This window comes from Carettochelys insculpta, chromosome 14 (assembly GCF_033958435.1).
Source record: "Carettochelys insculpta isolate YL-2023 chromosome 14, ASM3395843v1, whole genome shotgun sequence".
In the NCBI taxonomy this organism is placed as follows: domain Eukaryota; kingdom Metazoa; phylum Chordata; order Testudines; family Carettochelyidae; genus Carettochelys; species Carettochelys insculpta.
Genome location: NC_134150.1, coordinates 6,471,180 through 6,491,168, shown reverse-complemented (window position 1 = coordinate 6,491,168; position 19,989 = coordinate 6,471,180). Strand labels below are relative to the sequence as shown.

General features: G+C 44.0%; 1 protein-coding gene across 1 annotated transcript in view; it reads right to left on the bottom strand.

The window, feature by feature from the left end:
* HSF4 (heat shock transcription factor 4) overlaps nucleotides 1-17,009 on the bottom strand; it is a 41,717-nt gene extending 24,708 nt beyond the window's left edge. The window contains exons 1-4 of the mRNA XM_075008389.1: nucleotides 16,847-17,009; nucleotides 4,160-4,268; nucleotides 1,531-1,658; nucleotides 924-1,048 (exon numbers count right to left, since the gene is read on the bottom strand). Of these exons, the coding sequence (XP_074864490.1) occupies nucleotides 924-1,048; nucleotides 1,531-1,658; nucleotides 4,160-4,268; nucleotides 16,847-17,008 (524 nt within the window). The 5' untranslated portion in view covers nucleotide 17,009. The remainder of the gene's footprint in view (nucleotides 1-923; nucleotides 1,049-1,530; nucleotides 1,659-4,159; nucleotides 4,269-16,846) is intronic.
* Nucleotides 17,010-19,989: the final 2,980 nt, after the last annotated feature.

The window sequence follows — 19,989 nt, the reverse complement described above, 5'->3', positions numbered from 1 at the left end:
ATCCACAGGCCCTGAATTTGCTACCATGGCACACAGGGCTGCTGACTCTGTGTGATTTTATCTTGAAATATTTTATATTTTTCTTAAAACCCCAGACACTGGAGTCATGATAATCTGAGAGTCTCAACCTTTGCGTTACACATATATATTTAAAATAAATATATATTTAAAATTTTCATGGCTGCAGAGAAAGCATGAAGATACAACATTTCAAAGGCTCAGCAAACATAAGGCACATAAGAAGACTCCAAAATAATCTGTGGTTTCTGACTGGCTTGAGCTGGCAATACTGTACTTCTTTCCACTTCAACTGAAAAGGCACTCCTGTAAATTCAATCCCTCGCAACCCTGAGGAGATATTGTTAAAGGACATATACAGCGGGCCTCTCAGATTGTGCCTCAAAATCCTATTGCCCACATACACCTATCTTGTATGAAAACACAGGTTTTATATGAGCCATTTTATAGGTATTCTTGAAAATTTGGCATCAAGGATCCTCTTTTGAATGCTAAGAACAAGTGAGTACAGCACAGAGGCACCATCTTTAGCTAATGCTCCTGTGCCCTCATTCTCAATGCCACAGCACAAGACAAATTACAGATGGAGCTGACTGAGTAAGTCATTGGGAAAATTGGACTATTCCTCATTATTTGTGATGTGTGATTTTAATTCATTTAAAATTTGCATTAAAGTTCCTCCTTATATAAAGACAAATTCAAAACAGAAAGGAAGACCAAAACCCAATATTATCTCACTGAACACAAAACAAATATTTTCAGTACAGAAAAGATTCATTTGAAAGGTCACACTGGATTTGAATGATATAATCCCCAGAAGTCCAAAGATCTTATAAATACTCCCCAAGATTTGCAACTGTGTTACGAAGCAGAAGTGGCGCAGAACCTGAATACGATCAACTCACTGCTTCATGTCCTGCATTTGACACTCCATGTTCTCCTGCTGACTTCTCAGAATCTGGACTTCATAGAGCAACCTGCTGAGATCCTCCTGGCGCATCTTCGTTTCCTCGCTTTTCACAACAGACACCTGACAAGTGCACATGAAGCAGCATTTACTATAAGATGCTGGGCACAAGAATAAGAGCTCTGTGACAGTTTCTAACTAGGAATATCAGCTAATAAATGATGATATATTAGAAAAGGAGATGCAGTTTTAAGAGTCCAGTGTGGCCCCCGGGAGGGGGATAGAGGCTGAAGAACATGAAGAATACCTTATTAGTGAGGCTAGGGACTAGCATCCTAGTAGATGTGATGGAAGTCTCATCACTGGAGTTATTTAAAACTGAATTGGACAAAAAAGGTACTGCGAGGATCAACGCAGCACTAGTGCCAAGGAAACAAACATCCCTAACATCAGCATTTCTAGAAAGTGGGGTTAGCTAATTTTGTAAGTTTTCTAGCAGCCTTCCAACACCCTGCCCATTTCTTTAATGACATCCTTAGACTCCATGAATATCATCCCCTCCCCTGCCCCCAGGAGAGGATGCACATCTGTCACTCAATTCCCACCTTCCTTTTGATGTGTTCCAAGAGGTGTTCATGGCCTTGTAGGAAATAGAGATGCTGGAACTCAGTGTCATCACGTTCAGGCTTGACAAGACCACCCTGCTCTATATTTACCACTTTCCTGAAGCCATCTAAATGTAAACAGAACTGGTGAGAGTCACATAGATCATACAGGTTGGGAAGAACAAAGAATCCCAATATATGAATTAACTTCCCTCCACTTATTTTAAAGTGCAGTTCCCTTTTCCCTGCTTCTAATCTTTGCCTGAATGTTATGTTAGCTGTTCTAAAAATGCTGCAAGGCACAAGCAATTCATTGCTTAGCTCACATGGTCCTTCACATGCCAGTGGGACAGTCAAGCCTGAGACATTAATGTGTCTAGACGAGTATGTCTCAAACCCAAAACTGGAGGCACCTGATGCTAGCACAGTAGTACAGTCTCAAGAGTAGACCCCAAATTACGCGAAGGTTGTGTTCGAGGACGACCATGCATATCTCAAATTTTGTGCAAGTAAGGAGGAGCTGGAAACCAGGTGTCCTAGCTCCTAGTTCCCCTCTGCTTGCAGGAGCTGGGAAACTGACCAGCACTGCTACACTGGTCAGTTTCCCTGCTTTTGTGAGTAGCAGGCAGCCCAGAGCCTGGCTGTGGGCTGGCCACCTCTCACAGGAGAGGGGAAACTGACCAGCTGCTGCACGGGTCAGTTTCTCCACTCCTGTCAGTGGTGGCAGCCAAGAGTCAGGCTCCCATCCCTGACAGGAGTTGGGAAACCGGTCCTATCAGTGGCGGCAGCCTGACTCTTGCTGCCCCTGACAGGAGCAGGGAGGTGGCTGACCCTGATAGGAGCAGGGAAACTGATCCTGTCAGGGGCAGCAGCCACTCCTTGCATTGGCGGCATCTCAGCTGCTGCCACTGACAGGAGTTGGAAAACCTTGTGTCAGCGGCGGCAGCCAAGTTGGTTGCCACCCTTGACAGGAGTCAGGAAACTGAACAGTACACAGCAGCGCTGGTCAGTTTTTCCTCACTCCTGTGAGTAGCATGGAGATGGCACCTGGATCTGGGCTGTGTGGAACACTGAGTTTCATATCTGAGTCTTGTATCTTATAGTAAGGATACGTCTACACTAGGAGATTAGGTCAAACAGAAGCGAGTCGGAATAGCTCTGTGGAAGCTTGCAATGCCAGACAGCTACTGGTTAGTGGGCAATCAGTTCAGAACAAGCAAATCTACAGTAGGGTCTGCTGTCATCCAAATAGCCAAGGGAATTGATGCCCTTCTGCTATGAAGGAGACTGACTCTGGAAAATGTGCAGGACATAGTGGATGGTTTTGCCGCAGTGTGGTTCCCTAACTGTGGTGGGGCAATAGAAGAAATGCACATCCTTGTCTTGGCACCAGACCACCTTGCCAGGGTTCATAAACTGCAAAGGGTATTGTTCCATGGTGTTGCAGGGATTGGCAGATTACAAGGGTTGTTTCACTGACATCATTGTGGGATGACAAAGAAAGGTGCATGATGCCATATCTTTAGGAACTCTGGCGTGTTCAGAAAACTGCACTTGCTCAGCATGTATTTGAACTGTTCCTTATTGTGGTCCAGGCTGCCTGTGTGTGGCTTCATGAGCCAAGAGAGTAAGGAATAAGATGGATCTCCCAGGATCACTACTGGCATCTCCATGTCTCCAAGGGTATTTTCTGGTCTGGGAAGAAAGTTCCATTCTTCAGTTTTCTGTGTTTCTTCTGCTGCTTCATAGTTCTGCCAGCACAGCTTCATTCCCCCTCACAGCAATAAGGTCCCGGATCTCCTGCATACTCCATGCTGGAGCTTGTCTGTGACCCTGGGAATTCATGACCAGATGTGCTGCCATGGTTTGCTGCTTGCTCCACTCACCATGCTGACCAAACAGGAAATGAAATTCAAAATTTCCTGAGCTGTTTCCTGCACACCTGGAGAACAGCAGAGCTCAACATATTGGCCAGAGTGGTCACACTGGGGCATTCTGGGACCCCTCCATGAGGCCAAGAAAGTCAAATTTTGCAACACTCTGTACGCTATCCTAAAGCTGACCATGCAAGGTCAGTTTTGGTATTACTCCTCATGAAAAGCAGGAATACCAAAACTAACCTTAGGAGCCCTTGAAGGGCAGGTCTAAACTAGTCCTGAAAGTCTATCCCTGATAGACAGTTCCAGCTATGACAATTGCATAGCTGGAACTGACTTATCTAGGAGCGATTTGTCTGGCCACCCTCACTGAGGGAGGTCGATGGGAGAAACTCTTCCATCAACTTCCCTTACTCCTCGCAATAATGAAGAGTGCAGAGGTCAACTGTCAAGCCTGAATAGTTCGATTTTTCTCATTCCCACTATGTACATGAAATTGAACCCCAGAAGATCTAACCTGACAGGGTCAATCTCCCAATAAGTGTAGATATACCCAAAAACATCAGAACAGACGCTGCAATGCGGACTGATTGCTTAGAAAATCAACCTAAGTCAGGGTAAAGTTGACCTAATCTCCCTAGTGTAGACCAGGCCTTAAATTTGTCTGTTGTTTTTATGCTCCTTTTATTCCCTTCTTTCTGAGGTGATGTCTCCATTCTACAATGCTCTCCAGGCATTGGAGTTTTACTTACACATGTTCAGCTGCCGGACGAAGCTGGCCATGTTGTTGTGTTTGAAATACTTGGGCAGGACTTCCTTGGCAAACTGCCCTTGATCAAAAACATGGAAGCTGGTGCCATTCTGCAGAGACAACAGAAAAGATTCACAGAGTCATTCTGGAATCCCCAGAGGCATATGTAAACCAACAAAACGAGAGCCAGGACTCTCAAGGTACAATCAAGTGATCAAACGCAAAGGGGCTGACATACAAAGGTGGCAATTATTGGGTAGCAGTGTGATCCAGTGGATAGGATATGAACCCAGGAAATCTGGGCTCTATTCTGGGCTCTGCCTGTTTGCAAGGAGCTCTTGGGTAAGTCACTTCCCTGCTCTTTGTCTCAGTCTCCTCAGCTGCAAAATGGAGATAATGATATGAACTCTCTTTATAAAATGCTTTGAGATGGACTGAGTTAAAATTATGTCTAACAATTACATGGTAGTTATACTTGACAGATTTCCTCCACAGGAGTTTGATTTTGAGGCAAAGGTCTCAGGGAATAGCGTCTTGACTTCATTTCCGTGCAGATACGAGGATGGCAAAGCCATGCAAGCTGGGATGCAAAGTTAAGTGTATGTGCCAGTATGTGAGAAAGCCGAGGTAGTAATCAGGGTGGCAACCATTCAGACTTGATTCTGATGCTCAATCAGAGAGGAACTGGTTGCAAATCAGAAGGTTTCAGGATGCTTTGGGTGAACGTGGCTAAGCTTGGTTTAACAAAGAAATCTGTGAGCTTAAACACAAAAAGAAAGATTACAGGAAGTGAAAACTTGGACAAATGACTAGGGAGGAGTATAAAAATACTGCTTGAGCATGCAGGCCTGTAATCAGGAAGGCCAAAGTGCTGAGTTGCAGCTAGCAAGGGATGTGAGGGATAACAAGAAATGTTTTTACAGGTATGTTAGCAACAAGAACTTGGTCACGGAAAGTGTGGGACCCTGACTAAATGGGAAAGACAACCTAGTAACAGATGATATGAAAAAAGCTCACATACTCAATACCTTTTTGCCCCAGACTCAAGGGTGCTAGCACTAGGGGTGAGGGAGGTGCAGCAACTCTCCCTGATTTGAAATTAAAAAAGCAGTAAAGTAGCACTTTAAAGACTAACAAAATAATTTATTAGGTGAGCTTTCGTGGGACAGACTCACTTCTTCAGACCATAGCCATACCAGAACAGACTCAATATTCAAGGCATAGAGAACCAAAAATAGTAATCAAGGTTGACAAATCAGAAAAGAATTATCAAGGTGAGCAAATCAGAGAGCAGAGAGGCGGGGGGGGCGGGGAGTCAAGAATTAGATGAAGCCAAGTATGCAAAAGAGTCCCTATAGTGTCCCAGAAAATTTGCATCCTGGTTCAAACCATGTGTTAATGCGTTGAATTTGAACATGAAAGAGAGTTCAGCAGTTTCTCTTTCCAAAGCAGAGTGAAAATTCTTCTTCAGTAAGATGCAAACTCTTAAGTCATTAACAGAATGGCCCACGCCATTAAAATGTAGCCTAACTGGTTTGTGGATCACGAGTGTTTTGATGTCTGTTTTGTGCCCATTAAAGAGTTAATGGGCACAAAACAGACATCAAAACACTCCTGGCAGATGACATTAAGCTGGGGGGAGAGATAGAGATGCTGGAGGGTAGCAATATGGTCCAGAGTGACCTAGACAAATTGGAGGATGGGGCCAAAAGAAATCTAGTGAAGGTCACCACAAGCAGGTGCCGAGTTCTGCACTTTGGAAGGAAGAATGTATGCACTGCTTGCTACAGGCTGCGGAGCTAAGTTCCCCCTAAGCTGTTCAGCTTCCCATTAAGCAAGCTGCACAGGGAAGAGGAGCTACAGAGGAGAAGAGATCTCTCCTCAAAGCCAGAAGCTGCTGCGGCTGGTGCGCCATCTTGAGCACACTCCTGTATCCCAAAGCCCTCATAGCTGGTCCCCCTCCAAATCCCACACCCTCAGCCAAGCACCTGTACTCCTTCCTGCAACCCAGTCCCCAGCCCAGAGCCTGTATCCCCTCCTGCACACCAACCCCCAGCCTTGAGCCCCTCCCCAAACCTGAAGCCCCCTCCCCTCCTGCACACCAAATCCCTCACCCTGGGCCCCCAACCATCTATTCCAGCCTTGAGCTCCTCAACCTCAAAACCACACTAGAGCCCACACCCACAGCCAGAGCCCTCACAGTCCTCCATCCAGCCCTCCACCCCAGCCTTGAGCCTCCTTCCCACACTCGGAGCTTCTTGGCCCCACTCCCACCACATTAGTGTATATATAAACAGGTATTCCGCTCAGGGTGGGAAAAATTTGAGGGAACACTGCCGGGGAATGACTGGCTAACTTGCAGTTCTGCAGAAAAGAACCTGGGGTTACAATAGATGAGAGGCTGGATATGAGTCAATGGTGTGCTCTCATAGCCAAGAAGGCTAAAGACGTATTGGGCTGCATTAGCAGAAGCATTGCCAACAGATCAGGGAAAGTGATAATTCCCCTCTATCTGGTACTGGTGAAGACATATCTGGATTCTTGTGTTCAATTTGGGGTCTCCCACTACAGAAAGGGTGTGGACAAATTGGAGAGAGTCCAGCAGAGGGCAACAAAATGATCAGGGAATTCGGGCACATAACTTATGAGGAGAGACTGAGGAACTGGGTTTGTTTAGTCTGCAGATGAAAAGATTGAGGAGGGATTTGATAGCAACCTTCTTTAACTACCTAAAGGGCCATTGCAAAGAGAATGCAGCCAGGCTATGCTCAGTGGTGGCAGATGACAGAACAAGGAGCAATGGTCTCAAGCTGCAGTGGGGGAGGTGTAGGTTGGATATTAGGAAAAACTATTTCACTAGGAAATTGGTGAAGCACTGGAATGGATTACCTAGGAAAGTAGGGGAATTTCCATTCTCGGAGGTTTTTAAGGCCTGGTTTGACAAAGCTCTGGGTGGAATGACTTAGTTGGGCATTTGTCCTGTTTTGAGTTGGGGATTGTAGTAAATGTCCTCCTGAGATCTTTTCCAACACTAATTTTCTACAATTCTTTATTCCATTATTTTAAGGAAGGCAACAGCAAAACAGGGACCAGGTGCATAGCCACAAGGATCCACCCAATTTGGGGCTGAACACCCCCAAATCCACAGGCTGGGACTCCCAAATCCTGCTTGGTGTCACTCAGCCTGGTCACATCCCCACATCCCCCTCCTGCTGGCAACGTGTACTTTTGGCTCAGTCTCTGACCCTACATAAGAACATAAGAATGGCCATACTGGGTCAGACCAAAGGTCCATCCAGCCCAGCATCCCATCTGCCAACGGTGGCCAATGCCAGGTGCCCCAGAGAAGGAGAACAGAAGACAATGATCAAGTGATTTATCTCCTGCCATCCATCTCCTGCCCTTGTTCTGAAGGCTAGGCCACCATACTTTATCCCTGGCTAATAGCCATTTATGGACCTAACCTGCAAAAATTTATCAAGCTCTTTTTTAAACCCTAATAGAGTCCTGGCCTTCACACTAAACCTAGCACCCTAGCACTAAACCTGCTGGGGGTGTGCCTCCTGAGGGAAAGATCTGGGCAAGGCTGGCACTAGGGCTGGAGACCAGAGCAGCAGCACATGGTGGTGGCAGGAGAGGGACATATCTGGGCTGACAGATAAGGGCCGGGGTCAGGCAGGGTGGGTGGAACTTCCACGACCGCATGGGTGTACACCACAGCCTATGTACCCTAGGTGCCTGCTGAAGAAAAAAGAGGTCGGGAGGGGAAAGCCCCCCGATCCCTTCCACTTCCTGCTTTCGCAGGGCACCAAATCATTCCTGCTCCCCTCCCTAACCCCCTTCCCAGGACCTCCAATCCCCCCGGCCCCTCTCTCTGCCCCCTCTCACCCTTTTTTGACAAGGATAGTAGCCTAGTGAATGTAGGGAAGCAGTAGACATGACATATTGATTTCAGTAAGGCATTTGACACAGTCCCACACAACATTCTCATATGCAAACTAGGGAAATATGATATAGGTATTGCTATTAGAGAAGTAAAAAACTGATTCAAATACTATACTCAAAATGTAGTTATCAATGTCTGATACCAAAATAGGCAGATTTATCTAATTGGCTCTTAGAAGAATCTTTTATAGGTCCAGTACTACTGCCCACCCCCACAAAAGCGGGGACCCACCCAGATATTCTGTCCTCTCTACGCGATTGCTAGGACAACAGATTTCCAAAAGGCAGACTCAAACAAACTTGGAGAACTGGTAGGTGAGGTTCCATGGAAAGAAAATCTAAGGAGAAAAAGGATTTCAGGAGACCTGGCAGTTTTTCAATGGCTCAACAGCAAACTATCCCATGCAAAAGAAAGATTGCAAGAATAGTAAGAGGCCAATATAGCTTCACCAGATTAAAGAATATTCAGGTAAAAACTGAATCTGCACAAATCAGCAAAGTGGGCTGATAAAATTCATCATAGAGTAGCGAAGGAATCAGCTGAAGCAAGCTCAGAACTGTTAGAGATTATCTTCAAGAACTCCCGGGGGATTGGTGAGGTGTTAGAGTGGTGGAAAAGGATAAATAAAACACCTATTTGTAAAAAGGGGAACGAAGAGGACACTGGGAATTGCAGACCAGTGAACCTAACTTCAATACCTGGAAAGACACTGGAGTAAATGACTAAACAATGAAATTGTGAGTACCCACAGGACAATAATAAATGGGCAGCCTGGATTTGTCAAGAAAAAAATCATGCAAAACCAGCCTAATTTTCTTTCCTGACAGGGTCACTGCCCTAATGAATACAGGGAAGCAATAGACATGAGCTATATTGATTTCACTAAGACATTTGACACAATTCCACATGATAGTCTAATATGCAAACTAGGAAAACATGATATAGATGATATTACTACAAGGTGAGTGTATAACTGATTCAAACACCATACCCGAAATGTAGTTACCAATGCTCTAATACCAAAATAAGCAGACTTATTTAATCGGTTCCTACAAAGTTCTTCTGTAGGTCAAGTACTATTCAATGATGACTTGAACAATGGGGCAGAGAGTATGTCTCTCAAATTTGTGGATAGCAAGCTGGGAGGGGCAGCAATCACTTAGGAAAGCAGGATTAGAATTCAAAATGACCTTTACAAATTAGGGAACTGGCCTGAAATCAACAAGATTAAAGACTGATGCAAATTACTGCACTTAGGAAGAAAAAAAAATCAATGCACAGCTACAAAATGGGAACAAACTGACTGGGCCGTAGTAGTTCTGGAAAGGATCCAAGTGTTACAATGGATCACACATTAAAGATGAATCAGCAAGATGATGCAGCTGCAAAAAGGGTAATATTCTTGGGTGTGTTATCAGGAGTGTCAGATGTAGGACAGAGGAGATAATTACACCTCTCTACTGAGCACTGGTGAGGGCTAAGCTGCAATATTGTGTCCAGTTAGAAGTAGTGTGTACACATTGCAGAGGAGAGCAGCAAAAATTATAACAGGTTCAGAAAACCTCACTTATCATAGAATCACAGGGTTGGAAGAGATCTCAGGAGGCAGTCGAGTCCAACCCACTGCTGAAAGCAGGTCCAGTCCCAACTAAATCAACCAAGCCAGGGCTGTGTCAAACGAGGCCTTAAAGACCTCTAGTGAAGGAAATTCTACCACCTCCCATGGTAACCCATTCCAGAGCTTCACTACTCTTAGGCCATGTCTACACTAGCCCCCTCCTTTCAGAGGGTACATGTTAATGAGGGATTTCGAAAGATGATAATGAGGTGCTTCCATGAATACGCAGTGCCTCATTAGCATAATGGCAGCCATGAACAATTCAAAAGTGCCACTTTTGAAACACATGCCACCCGTGTAGACGGGGGCCTTTTGAAAGGACCCCTGATTTTGACAGCCCCTCCTTCCCAAAACCAAATAGGAAGAAGAGACTTTCGAAGTCAGGGTGTCCTTTTGAAAGGCCTCTGTCTACACGGGCGGTGTGCATTCTGAAAGCATCACTTTCGAATCACGCACTGCCACCATTATGCTAATGAGGCACTGCATATTCATGGAAGCGCCTCATTAGCATCTTCCAAAATCCCTCATTAACAAGTCTCCTCTGAAAATAGGGGGCTAGTGTAGACACGGCCTTAGTGAAACAGTTTTTCCAATATCCAACTTAGACCTCCCCCACTGCAACTTGTGACCATTGCTCTTTGTTCTGTCATCACTGCAAACAGCCTCTCTCCATCCTCTTCAGAACCCTGTTCAGGTAATTGAAGACTGCTATCAAATCCCCCCCGCCACTTTTCTGAAGGCCAAAGAAGCCCAAATCCCTCAACCTCTCCTTGTAATAATGTGCTCCAGACCCCTAATCATTTTTGTCTCCAGTGAGTCCACATCCCTGCCAAGAATTGGACACAATACTCCAGATGTGGCCTCACCAGTGCCAAATAAAGGGCACTTCCCTAGATCTGCTGGCAATGCCCCTGCTAATGTACCCCTAGTACGCTGTTACAAGGGCACACTGTTGTTTCTCATCCACTCTCACCACCAGGTCCTTTTGTGCTGAACTGCTACTGAGTCAACCAGTTTCCAGCCAGTACCAAAGTTTGAGATTCTTCCACCCGAAGTGCAGAACTCTTCACATTTCCTTGTTGAACCTCATCTGATTTTTTTTGGCACCATCCGTCAACTTATTTAGGTTTCCCTATCCCTACCCTCCAGGGCATCAACCACTCTCACTAGTTTAGTGTCACCAGCTTATGAGGAAAGATTTTAAAAACTGAATATTTAGTCTTGAGAAGACTCTGGAGGGTTAAGGGGGAACTTGAAAACTATGTTAATGACCGTTACAAAGTGGAAAGGGATCTATTGCTCTCTGTCCACTGAAGATAGGACATGAAGCAACAGGCTTAACGTGTAGCAAGGGAGATTTAGGTTAGATATTAAGAAAAGCTTACTCCCTAAAAGTATCATTGATCTCCAGAAATAGGCTTTGGTGGGAGGTTTTAAGGAACATATTGGCAAACACCTGTCACGGATGGTCGAGGTTTACTTGTTCCTGCCTCAGTGCAGAAGGCTGGCCTAGATGACTTTGTGGTCCCATTCTGTGTTTCTATGAAAAGCATGTGCAATGCCTCCAATAGAGAATTGCAGGAAAGTTATGTCTACACTTTTTTCAGAGGTGTGACAGCCATACATGTAGGCAAGCCACAGATATCTGTGTATTGGCTAGTTTGAATACAATAGTAAGGAAGCAGCAGTAGCATGGACTAGCCAATCAAGTAAATATCCAGTTAGAGGCAACCTTTCTACAGCCTGTGCTGACAAAGCTTCCCTGCTATTGTTATGCAAGCCAGCTGCTAGATCCACATTAGCTCCAATTGCATGACCTTATTGGAAGGGCCACTATCTGAGTTGGGATTGCCAGTCAACATGGTATTCATCATCTGCCAAATGGGGAATGACAAACCCTACAGCCTGTTCGATCAAGAGGATTGATACTGAGTGGAGCGAAAGATGTTGGATGTTGCTATGCTGCATTGGCTGGACTGTTTCCCAGCGAGGTAACATATTTTCATAAACAGGTCTCCATTATTCTTGTCTTCATTGCTACACTGGAGACACAGATATATGCTGATCAAACACAATTTGGGGGTAGGCCAGAAGCCTGGCACTATGCCAGCGATGAGGAAATGATCCACTGTTTAGACAAGCAGGTGTACTTGGCCCTGTCTTACCACACAGGGCTGGGCTAGGTGAGCTCTTAAGGTCCCTTCTAGCCCTACATTTCTCTGATACCACATCATCTAACCTTAACTCTTCATGCCCTTTGTTTAGATTATGCTTCAAGATAACCATAGATAAGTCACAAATGGTAACAATGCAATGAAGACTATAGCTAAAATACAAGGGCTCCGCACACACTTGCATTTCTCTTTCGAAAGAGGAATGCAAATGCGGGAAATAAAATGCAAAGAGGCACCAATTTACATAGCTTGTGCTTCATAAGCATACTCTCTTCAGAAGAGATTCTTTTGAAAGAAAGCAAGTAGTGTGGATGGGGCTCTTTTGAAAATAGACCCCATCTTTGAAAGAGACCACCTTACTATTTTGGTTCAGGAAGAGGGCTTCTTTGGAAGATGGGGTTTATTTTTGAAAAAGTCCCATCTACACTGCTTTTCTTTCTTTCAAAATAATCTCTTTTGAAAACAGATTATGCAAATGAAATGCAAGATATGTAAATCAGTGCCTCATTTGCATTCCTCTTTCAAAAGAGGAATGCAAGTGTAGATGTAGCCAAGGAGTAATCTGGGGTTCTCTACTATGAAAGCTATACCCGTGCAGTCCTTCATGCTGATGTGGCTGCAGTTTTCCACAGCTGAGCACAGTATTACCATTAACAGTATCATACTGGCTTCCTTGTCACAGCCAAACCTAACTTCAACAGATTATTTAACAGTCATTATTTGGTCTTTTGCTCTTTAGAACGGTGGTTCCCAACCTGGGCTTCATGAGGGAAGTCAGTGAAAGATAAATAAATCAATAAATATTAGCATACAATGTAAGTTTTAAATAAATTACAAAGTTACAATCAATTATTTTAAGTTAAATATCTGCCAGTAATGTCATTGCTGTTTGAAAATCTATGTTGCGGTTTCCTTTTTCATTTCATGTGTACATAGTGGCTAGAATTAGCTTTGATGGGAGTCTGTGAAGAGCTGGGGGGCGAATGGGAGTCTGTCAAAGGGAGGGGGATGGAGCTGCAGCTCCACTCTAGTGAAAGGTTGGGAGCCATTGCTTTAGAATGTAAGAAAGGCCATACTGGGTCAGACAAAGGTCCATGTAACCCAGTATTCTGTCTTCATGCAGTGGCCAATGCCTGGTGACCCAGAAGGAATGGGGAGCTAATAATCATCAAATATACCCATCCTCTGTTGTCACCATGCCTGCCAATCCTCACTAATAGCCATGGATGGATCCATCCTCCATTAATTTATCCAGCTCTTTTTGGAACCCTGTTCTAGTTTTGACCTTAACAGCAACTTCTGACAAGAAGTTCCACAGTCTGACTGTGCATTGTGGGAAGAAGTACTTTCTTTCATTTGTTTTAAACCCACTGCCTGTTAATTTCATTTGGGGACCCTAGTTTTTGTGTTATGGAAAGGAGTAAATAACGTTTTATTCACTATCTCCACACCAGTCATGATTTTATATACCTGTATTATATGCCCCCTTAGTCATCTTTTTTCCTCAAGATGAAACATACCAGTTTTATAGATCTCTCTTCATACGGCAGCCATTCCATACCCCTAATAATTTTTGTTGCCCTTTTCTGAAGTTTTTCCAATCCCAAGGTATCTTTTTTGAGATGAGGTGACCACATCTGCATGCAATATTCAAGATGGGAGCATACCATGGATTTATATAAAAGTAATCAAATATTCTCTGTTTTATTCGCTCTCCCTTTCTTAATGATTCTCAACATTGTTTACTGTTTTGACTGCCACTGCATATTGAGTAGATGTTTGCATAGAACTATCTCTAATGATTCCAAGATCTCTCTCAGGAGGTAACAATTTAATCCCCATCATTTCCTGTATGCAGAGAGAGAGTTGGGATTATGTATTCTAATACATATTACTTTGCATTTCTCAATGCTTTATTTCCTCTGCCACCTACCTCTTCAGTCCCTTCCAGCCCCACATTTCTCTGACACCCCATCATCTAACCTTAACTCTACAGGCCACCCTGCTCTTTGTTGCCCAGTTACCTGATTTTGTGAGAACCTTTTGAAACTCTCTGCAGCATGCTGTGGACTTAAGCAGTTTTGTATCATCTGTAAATGTTGCCATGCACTGCTTATTCATAAATGATCTGGAGAATGGGTATGTTGACTAGGATAGAGCTCCCCAGGGTCCATACTGGGACCTACTAGTTACCTCTCTCCATTCTGAAAAATTCCTACTCTTCATTTCCTATCTTTTAACCAGTTACCACCATGAGAGGACCTTCCCTCCTATCTCATGACCACTTACTTTACTTAAGACCTTTGGTGAAGGATGTTGTAAAAGGCTTTCTGGAAATATAAGTACACTATATCCACTGGATCCCCCTTATACACATGCCTGTTGACTCCTCAAAGAATTCTAGTAGATTGGGGAGGCATAATTTCTCTATCAAGGAACCACATTGACTCTTCCCCAACTAATTATGTTCATCTATGTGTCTGACAATCCTGTTCTTTTCTCTACTTTCAATCTGTCCAGTATTGATGTTAGACTTACCAGCTTGTAATTACCATGATCACTTCATCTAAAATTGGCATCACATTAGCTATCTTCCAGATATTTGGTAGAGAACCACAGTTCTGCAATTTCACATTTGCCTGGTACTGATGTTAGATATACTGGTCTGTAATTGCCAGGATCAGTTCTAAATCCCTTTTTAATTATTGGCATTACATTAAAGACTGGAAGACAGCTAGAAACAGAAGATGATTTGAGAGATAGGTTACAAACCACAGTTAATAGTTTTACAATTTCACAACTGAGTTCTTTCAGAACTCTTGGGTAAATGCCATCTGGTCCTGGTGACTTATTATTGCTTAGTTTATCAATTTATTCCACAACCTTCTGAAATTACACCTCAGTCTGGGACAGTTCCTCAGATTTGTCACCTAAAAAGAATGGCTCAGGTTTAGGAGCCTCCTTTAGGTCCTCAGCTGGGAAGACCAATGCAAAGAATTCATTTAGTTTCTCCACAACAACCTTATCATTCTTGAGTGGTGCTTTAACACCTGATCAGACAGTGGTCCCACTGCATATCAGGCTTCCTGCTTCCAGTATACTTTAAACAATTGCAATTACTTTTTAAGGTTTTGGCTAGCTGTTCTTCAAATTCTTTTTTGGCCTTCCTAATTATAGTTTTGTACTTCATTTGCCAGAGTTTATACTCCTTTCTATTTTTTCTCACAAGGATTTAACTTCCACTTTTTAAAAAATACCTTTTTATGTCTCATTCCTTCTTTTATTTGGTTGGTATGGTATTGTATGATGCGACTTTTTTGGTTCTCTATGTTTGTTTGGTTTTTTTTGTTTTGTTTTTAATTTGGGGTATACATTTAAATTGAGCCTCTATTATGGTGCCTTCAAAATGTTTCCAGAAAGCTTACAGGAATTTCACTTTGGGAACTGTACTTTTTATTTTCTGTTTAACTAACATCATTTTTGGGTAGCACCATTTTATGAAAATAAATTCCCATGGTGTTGGGCTGCTGTGGTATTTTTTCTGCCAAAGAGATGTTAAAGGTAATTATATTATAATCAAGTGAACAACCTGTGAATAGCCGTGTTTGTTCTATAAGCCCAAACTGCGGATGGTCCTAAAAAGACGTGGCCACGCCACCTGGCACTGGAATTCATCTTGCACCTGTTATTTTCCCGTGGAGATGGGGCATACTCAACAAAGGAGCGTCTATTTAAGCAATGGGAAATAATCTGTCCTTTGTCTTCAGCAGACCTTTGAAACTGCCTGGCCCACCCAAAGGGCATAAAGAACTTTAAAGATTTATAGACCCAGCTCAGAACACATATCAACTCAGATTTGATTTTTTTTTTACCTGAGATAAGACTGTCTGCTTAGGGTAAGAATTTGCATGTAACAAGTTTCTTAGTGGATTAATGCTAGCTAGCATTTTTGTTCATTTTAATTTAATAACTTATTCTGATCTGTTTTCACTTGCAACCACTTAAATCCTACCTTTTTGTGCCTGGTAAAGACATCTTGTGTTTTTTTTTAATCAAGCCCAATATAAGTAATTTGTACTTATGAAAGTATTTCTCAAAAGTGAAATATATAAATGAAAGGATAAATGGAAACAGGCCTATAAAACAGGCTTCACGTGGTGGTTAATGAATGACATAACTTTCCTTTTAGAGACAGAAATACAACTTACATCCCATTCCATGAATTCCGAATGAAAACTGTACTGAACAATATTTCTGTGGCTAAAACATGTAAAAGTCTGCTTTAATTATAGCTCCTTTTGTGGAAAGTGTTTCCAAAACACAACATACTGGATAATTCTCCACTGAAAAATAAATCACATCTGTTTATAATCTTAACAGTCAGTTCAAAATATTATTTCAAAATACTGCAAAGTCAAATGTTAGTCCTTTAATTGCACTTAACATTTAGAATCACCAAATAATACAGTAAGAAACATCACAAAAATAAAACAGACCTATTAAAAATAAGACCAACCAAACTGCCAAAAATATGCATGTCCCCTTGTCCACAACATGAACCAGTTAAAGTGCTTAGTAAAAGTAACTAATGACCCGGGAGCCCAACTTCAGAGACTTTAAAGGACCCTGATTTTCAGAGAGGCGACATTTATTTGCAGAAAAATCAAGCCCATTTAATGTGTCACACCCAAAAAACAAGATAGCCCCCCGTCTCACAATCATTAGTCAATTTAGAAAATCTTGGCTTCTCTTCAACACAAAGCATAATTTTCAGCGTGTCTATAAAAGTGTCTCATGAAAATTCTGTCTTTTTCAGTTAACAAGCTGATGCTGGCAACATATTTTGAAAATGTAAAGTGCTAGATAAATGCTGTGAAATATGTTTTAGATGCACTGGACTTGTCGATGGCTCGTGCAGTTTAAGTAACTTCTGGCATTAGCTGTACTTACAGTGCTCCAGCAAATTAGATGATTTGTTTCAGGATCTTCCACCAGCGTCCACAGCTTAGTCAGGAATGCTGGCACATTACTGGAATATCCATCCATTGCCAGGGAACTGGGTGAATCTTGCATATTTTTTTCAATGTTTTTCTCACACTGGCTCCATCTCATTCAATATGCCTGTCTCGCCCTGTGTTTGGGTCACAGGGAAACTGAACCATTTAGTTTCATCTAGGTCCAGCTGAGAGTAGGTCCCCACTGAGTCACATCATCAGTGCTGTTTGCACTCTTAAAAACTCAGCACAATACAGCAGTATCACCAGCCCCAGGGAACAATGCACAGAATTAAAACACATGCAGCTGATTGCACAATGCTGTGAATAACTGTGCAGTGTCATGCAAAGAGAACACAGGCTTACACCTTAGGCTGTGAGGTTAGCAAATCACTAAAATAAATTTAAAATCATCTGGCTGGCATGAATTCAGGATGCCAGGAAGCAGTGACCCTGGATTGTTAAGATAATTGAGTTTAAACCTTTGTTAGGCAGCTCGTTTTGAATGTTGATAGGCACAGATAGGCAAAATCTAGACAGGCTGTGCAAATCCAAAGCTGAGTCCCATGTTACCTGAGCCCCAGAACAGTGGTGGCTCCAGAGGGACACCAGCCATATGCCCTTTGCCACCCCAAGCCCCTCCTTTGCCCCACCCCTGCTCCGTGCCTACCCGCCTCTTCCTCTGGAAGCACAGCACTTCAGTGAATGCAGGGGTGGTCCCATCCCTCCCCTCGAGCGTAACAGCCCAAGAATACCACAAACTGCTCCTGCTCACACAAGAAGGTGCTCCAGAGGCTGAAGAGCTGGTTCCTAAGTAACCAGCAGGAGGTGCCATGGCAGTGAGTCATGCCCCATTATACAACTGAAAACGTGGGTAGCTGCAGTCCACCCCGATACAAGAGGAACTGAACAAGAACTCGGTAAACTGTGTCCTGTACATACTGAATAACTGAAGATTGCCGGCAACTGCAGTCCACCTCAATACAATGGGACATGTCACAGGACTAGGTGAATTGCGCTGCTCAGACTAAGGCACTGAGAGATGCTGTGGGTGGAGAACTGAAAGTGGACTATTAGTGGAGGCCCTGGGTGGCTCAGCTCACAAAGAAGCAAAGGTGACTATTCCGGCTGCTGTGGAGGTGGACCCCCAGATATTGTGTCAGGCCAGGGACCAAGGGCAGGAAGCCAGTGCTGAGGCTGAGACTACTATGGCTGTAGGTGCAGCGGACACCTGAGAAGGGAGTGCGCCTACCGGGATGAAGCATGGAGGCCCCATCTGGACAATGAGAAATGCAGGAGAGAATCGCCTGTGAGGCCAATGTGGGGGCCTGAAAATGTTGGGCCTGTGGGGAGCCCAGGCCCATGAAGAGGGAGTGCTCTCAGGGGACCGGCGAGGCCCAACTAGCTCAGAGGGAAGGGATACGCCAAAAGTAGTCGCGGGAACTGTGGCAAAGGGAAGGCACAGGCACACCATATGAAACGGCACTATGTCCAGGGAAGCCAGAGAGGAAGGCTCAACTTGAAGTTAGCCTGAAGGAGTAATGAATGCAGAGACCTCAATCTGGGGAGTGTCTGAGGCACATGGGCTCTGGACAACACGGGGAACACCCACAAGCGTGGGGAGAGCCACTGTGGGGAACCAGTCCTTTGTGGAGAGGAGCAGGCTGCTCCAAAGTATTGAGAGCCTGCAACAGGACATACCTTACAAACCCAGCTGAGGGGAAAGGTGGGGCATGGAGATACTTAAGGGGGAGGGTGTATGCTGGGGCAACTGCCACCTTCCACCAGGAAAAGGGTTAAACTCAGCCCTGAGAGAGGGCTGAGGCTGAAAGAGATACCAGATGGGGCAACTGGCTGACAGTTACAGCTAATTAGGGCTCAGCTGGGACTATATAAATAAATGGCTCATTGAGAAGATGAAGACTCTTGCTCTAGCAGCGTACATGAGAGACCTAACAGTTCAGGAAGCTACAAAAACTTCTTAACCCAGACCAGGGCTGGAGAAAAGGCCAGCAGAGGTGGAGGAGCTCTGGCCAGGCAAGCTCCCGGGCTGCAGAGCTTGAGACAAGGCCTGAGATTACTAAGGCTGCACTGAGGCAGCCAGGACAGCAGAAGGCAGCAAGTCCAACCACTTGCCAGTAAGAAGTGGCCATTTTACACTGCAGTTCACCCCAGGGTAAGGAGCTAAATGATGACTGGTAGTAGGTCACTGAGGCAATGTAGGAATAGGGTTTTGGGGTTCCCTTGGAAGGGAGGGCCCCCAAAGGATATGGGGCACTGCACAACAGCAGCAGCCTGAGGGAGGACACTGTGGTCTGAGAGGGACACAGGTGTTGACATAGGTGGTGGAGAAGAAGCAGGTAACAACGGGCAAGACACTGGCCAGAGGAGGGCACTTTAAAGGTTGAAGAGCTGATTCCTTAAGTAACCAGCAGGAGGTGCTATAGTGGTGAGTCACACCCTGTTACAGGATCCAACATGGTAGTCCTCCAGGTGCTACTACAATGTAAATGGTAAATAAATTAATCATCATCATCATCCCTGAGGTCCTCTAGAAAATCTCAAAGAGCAAACATGACATTCCTGACATTCATGATTAAAAACAAAACACAAAACCCATGGACACCATGCTTTCTCTATGCGAAATAAAGAAACAAAAAGCATTAGTCTGTTTCTTTGAAAACTCTTTGCACTTCCAAATCTACATGCTCAGTTTCCACAGCAAGAGAAATTGTGCTTTCTACAGCAGTTGGGTTGGGATTGAAGAGAGAAGGTTCCTATGTGTGTCTGAATGTGAGGGCATAAGTAGTATGGAGGCAATAAAAGGAACAAGAACCATGGCCTGAACCATGATTCACCTGCCCCGCTTGGAAAATGTTGCTAATGTGACAGAGTTTGAGATTCCAGAATAGGACACAGTGGGCACACAGATAATCTGAAATGGACAATCCATGGAAGACAATCATCCTAAATTTTGAGGGATTCCTGATGGTGAATTAGTAGTGAGAGATGCGGGTTTTGAGGCACTACCCTAAAATCTCCAAAACTCCATTCATCTGAAATCTGTGTTTCTGCATTTTTTTACAGACTGGCTTCTAG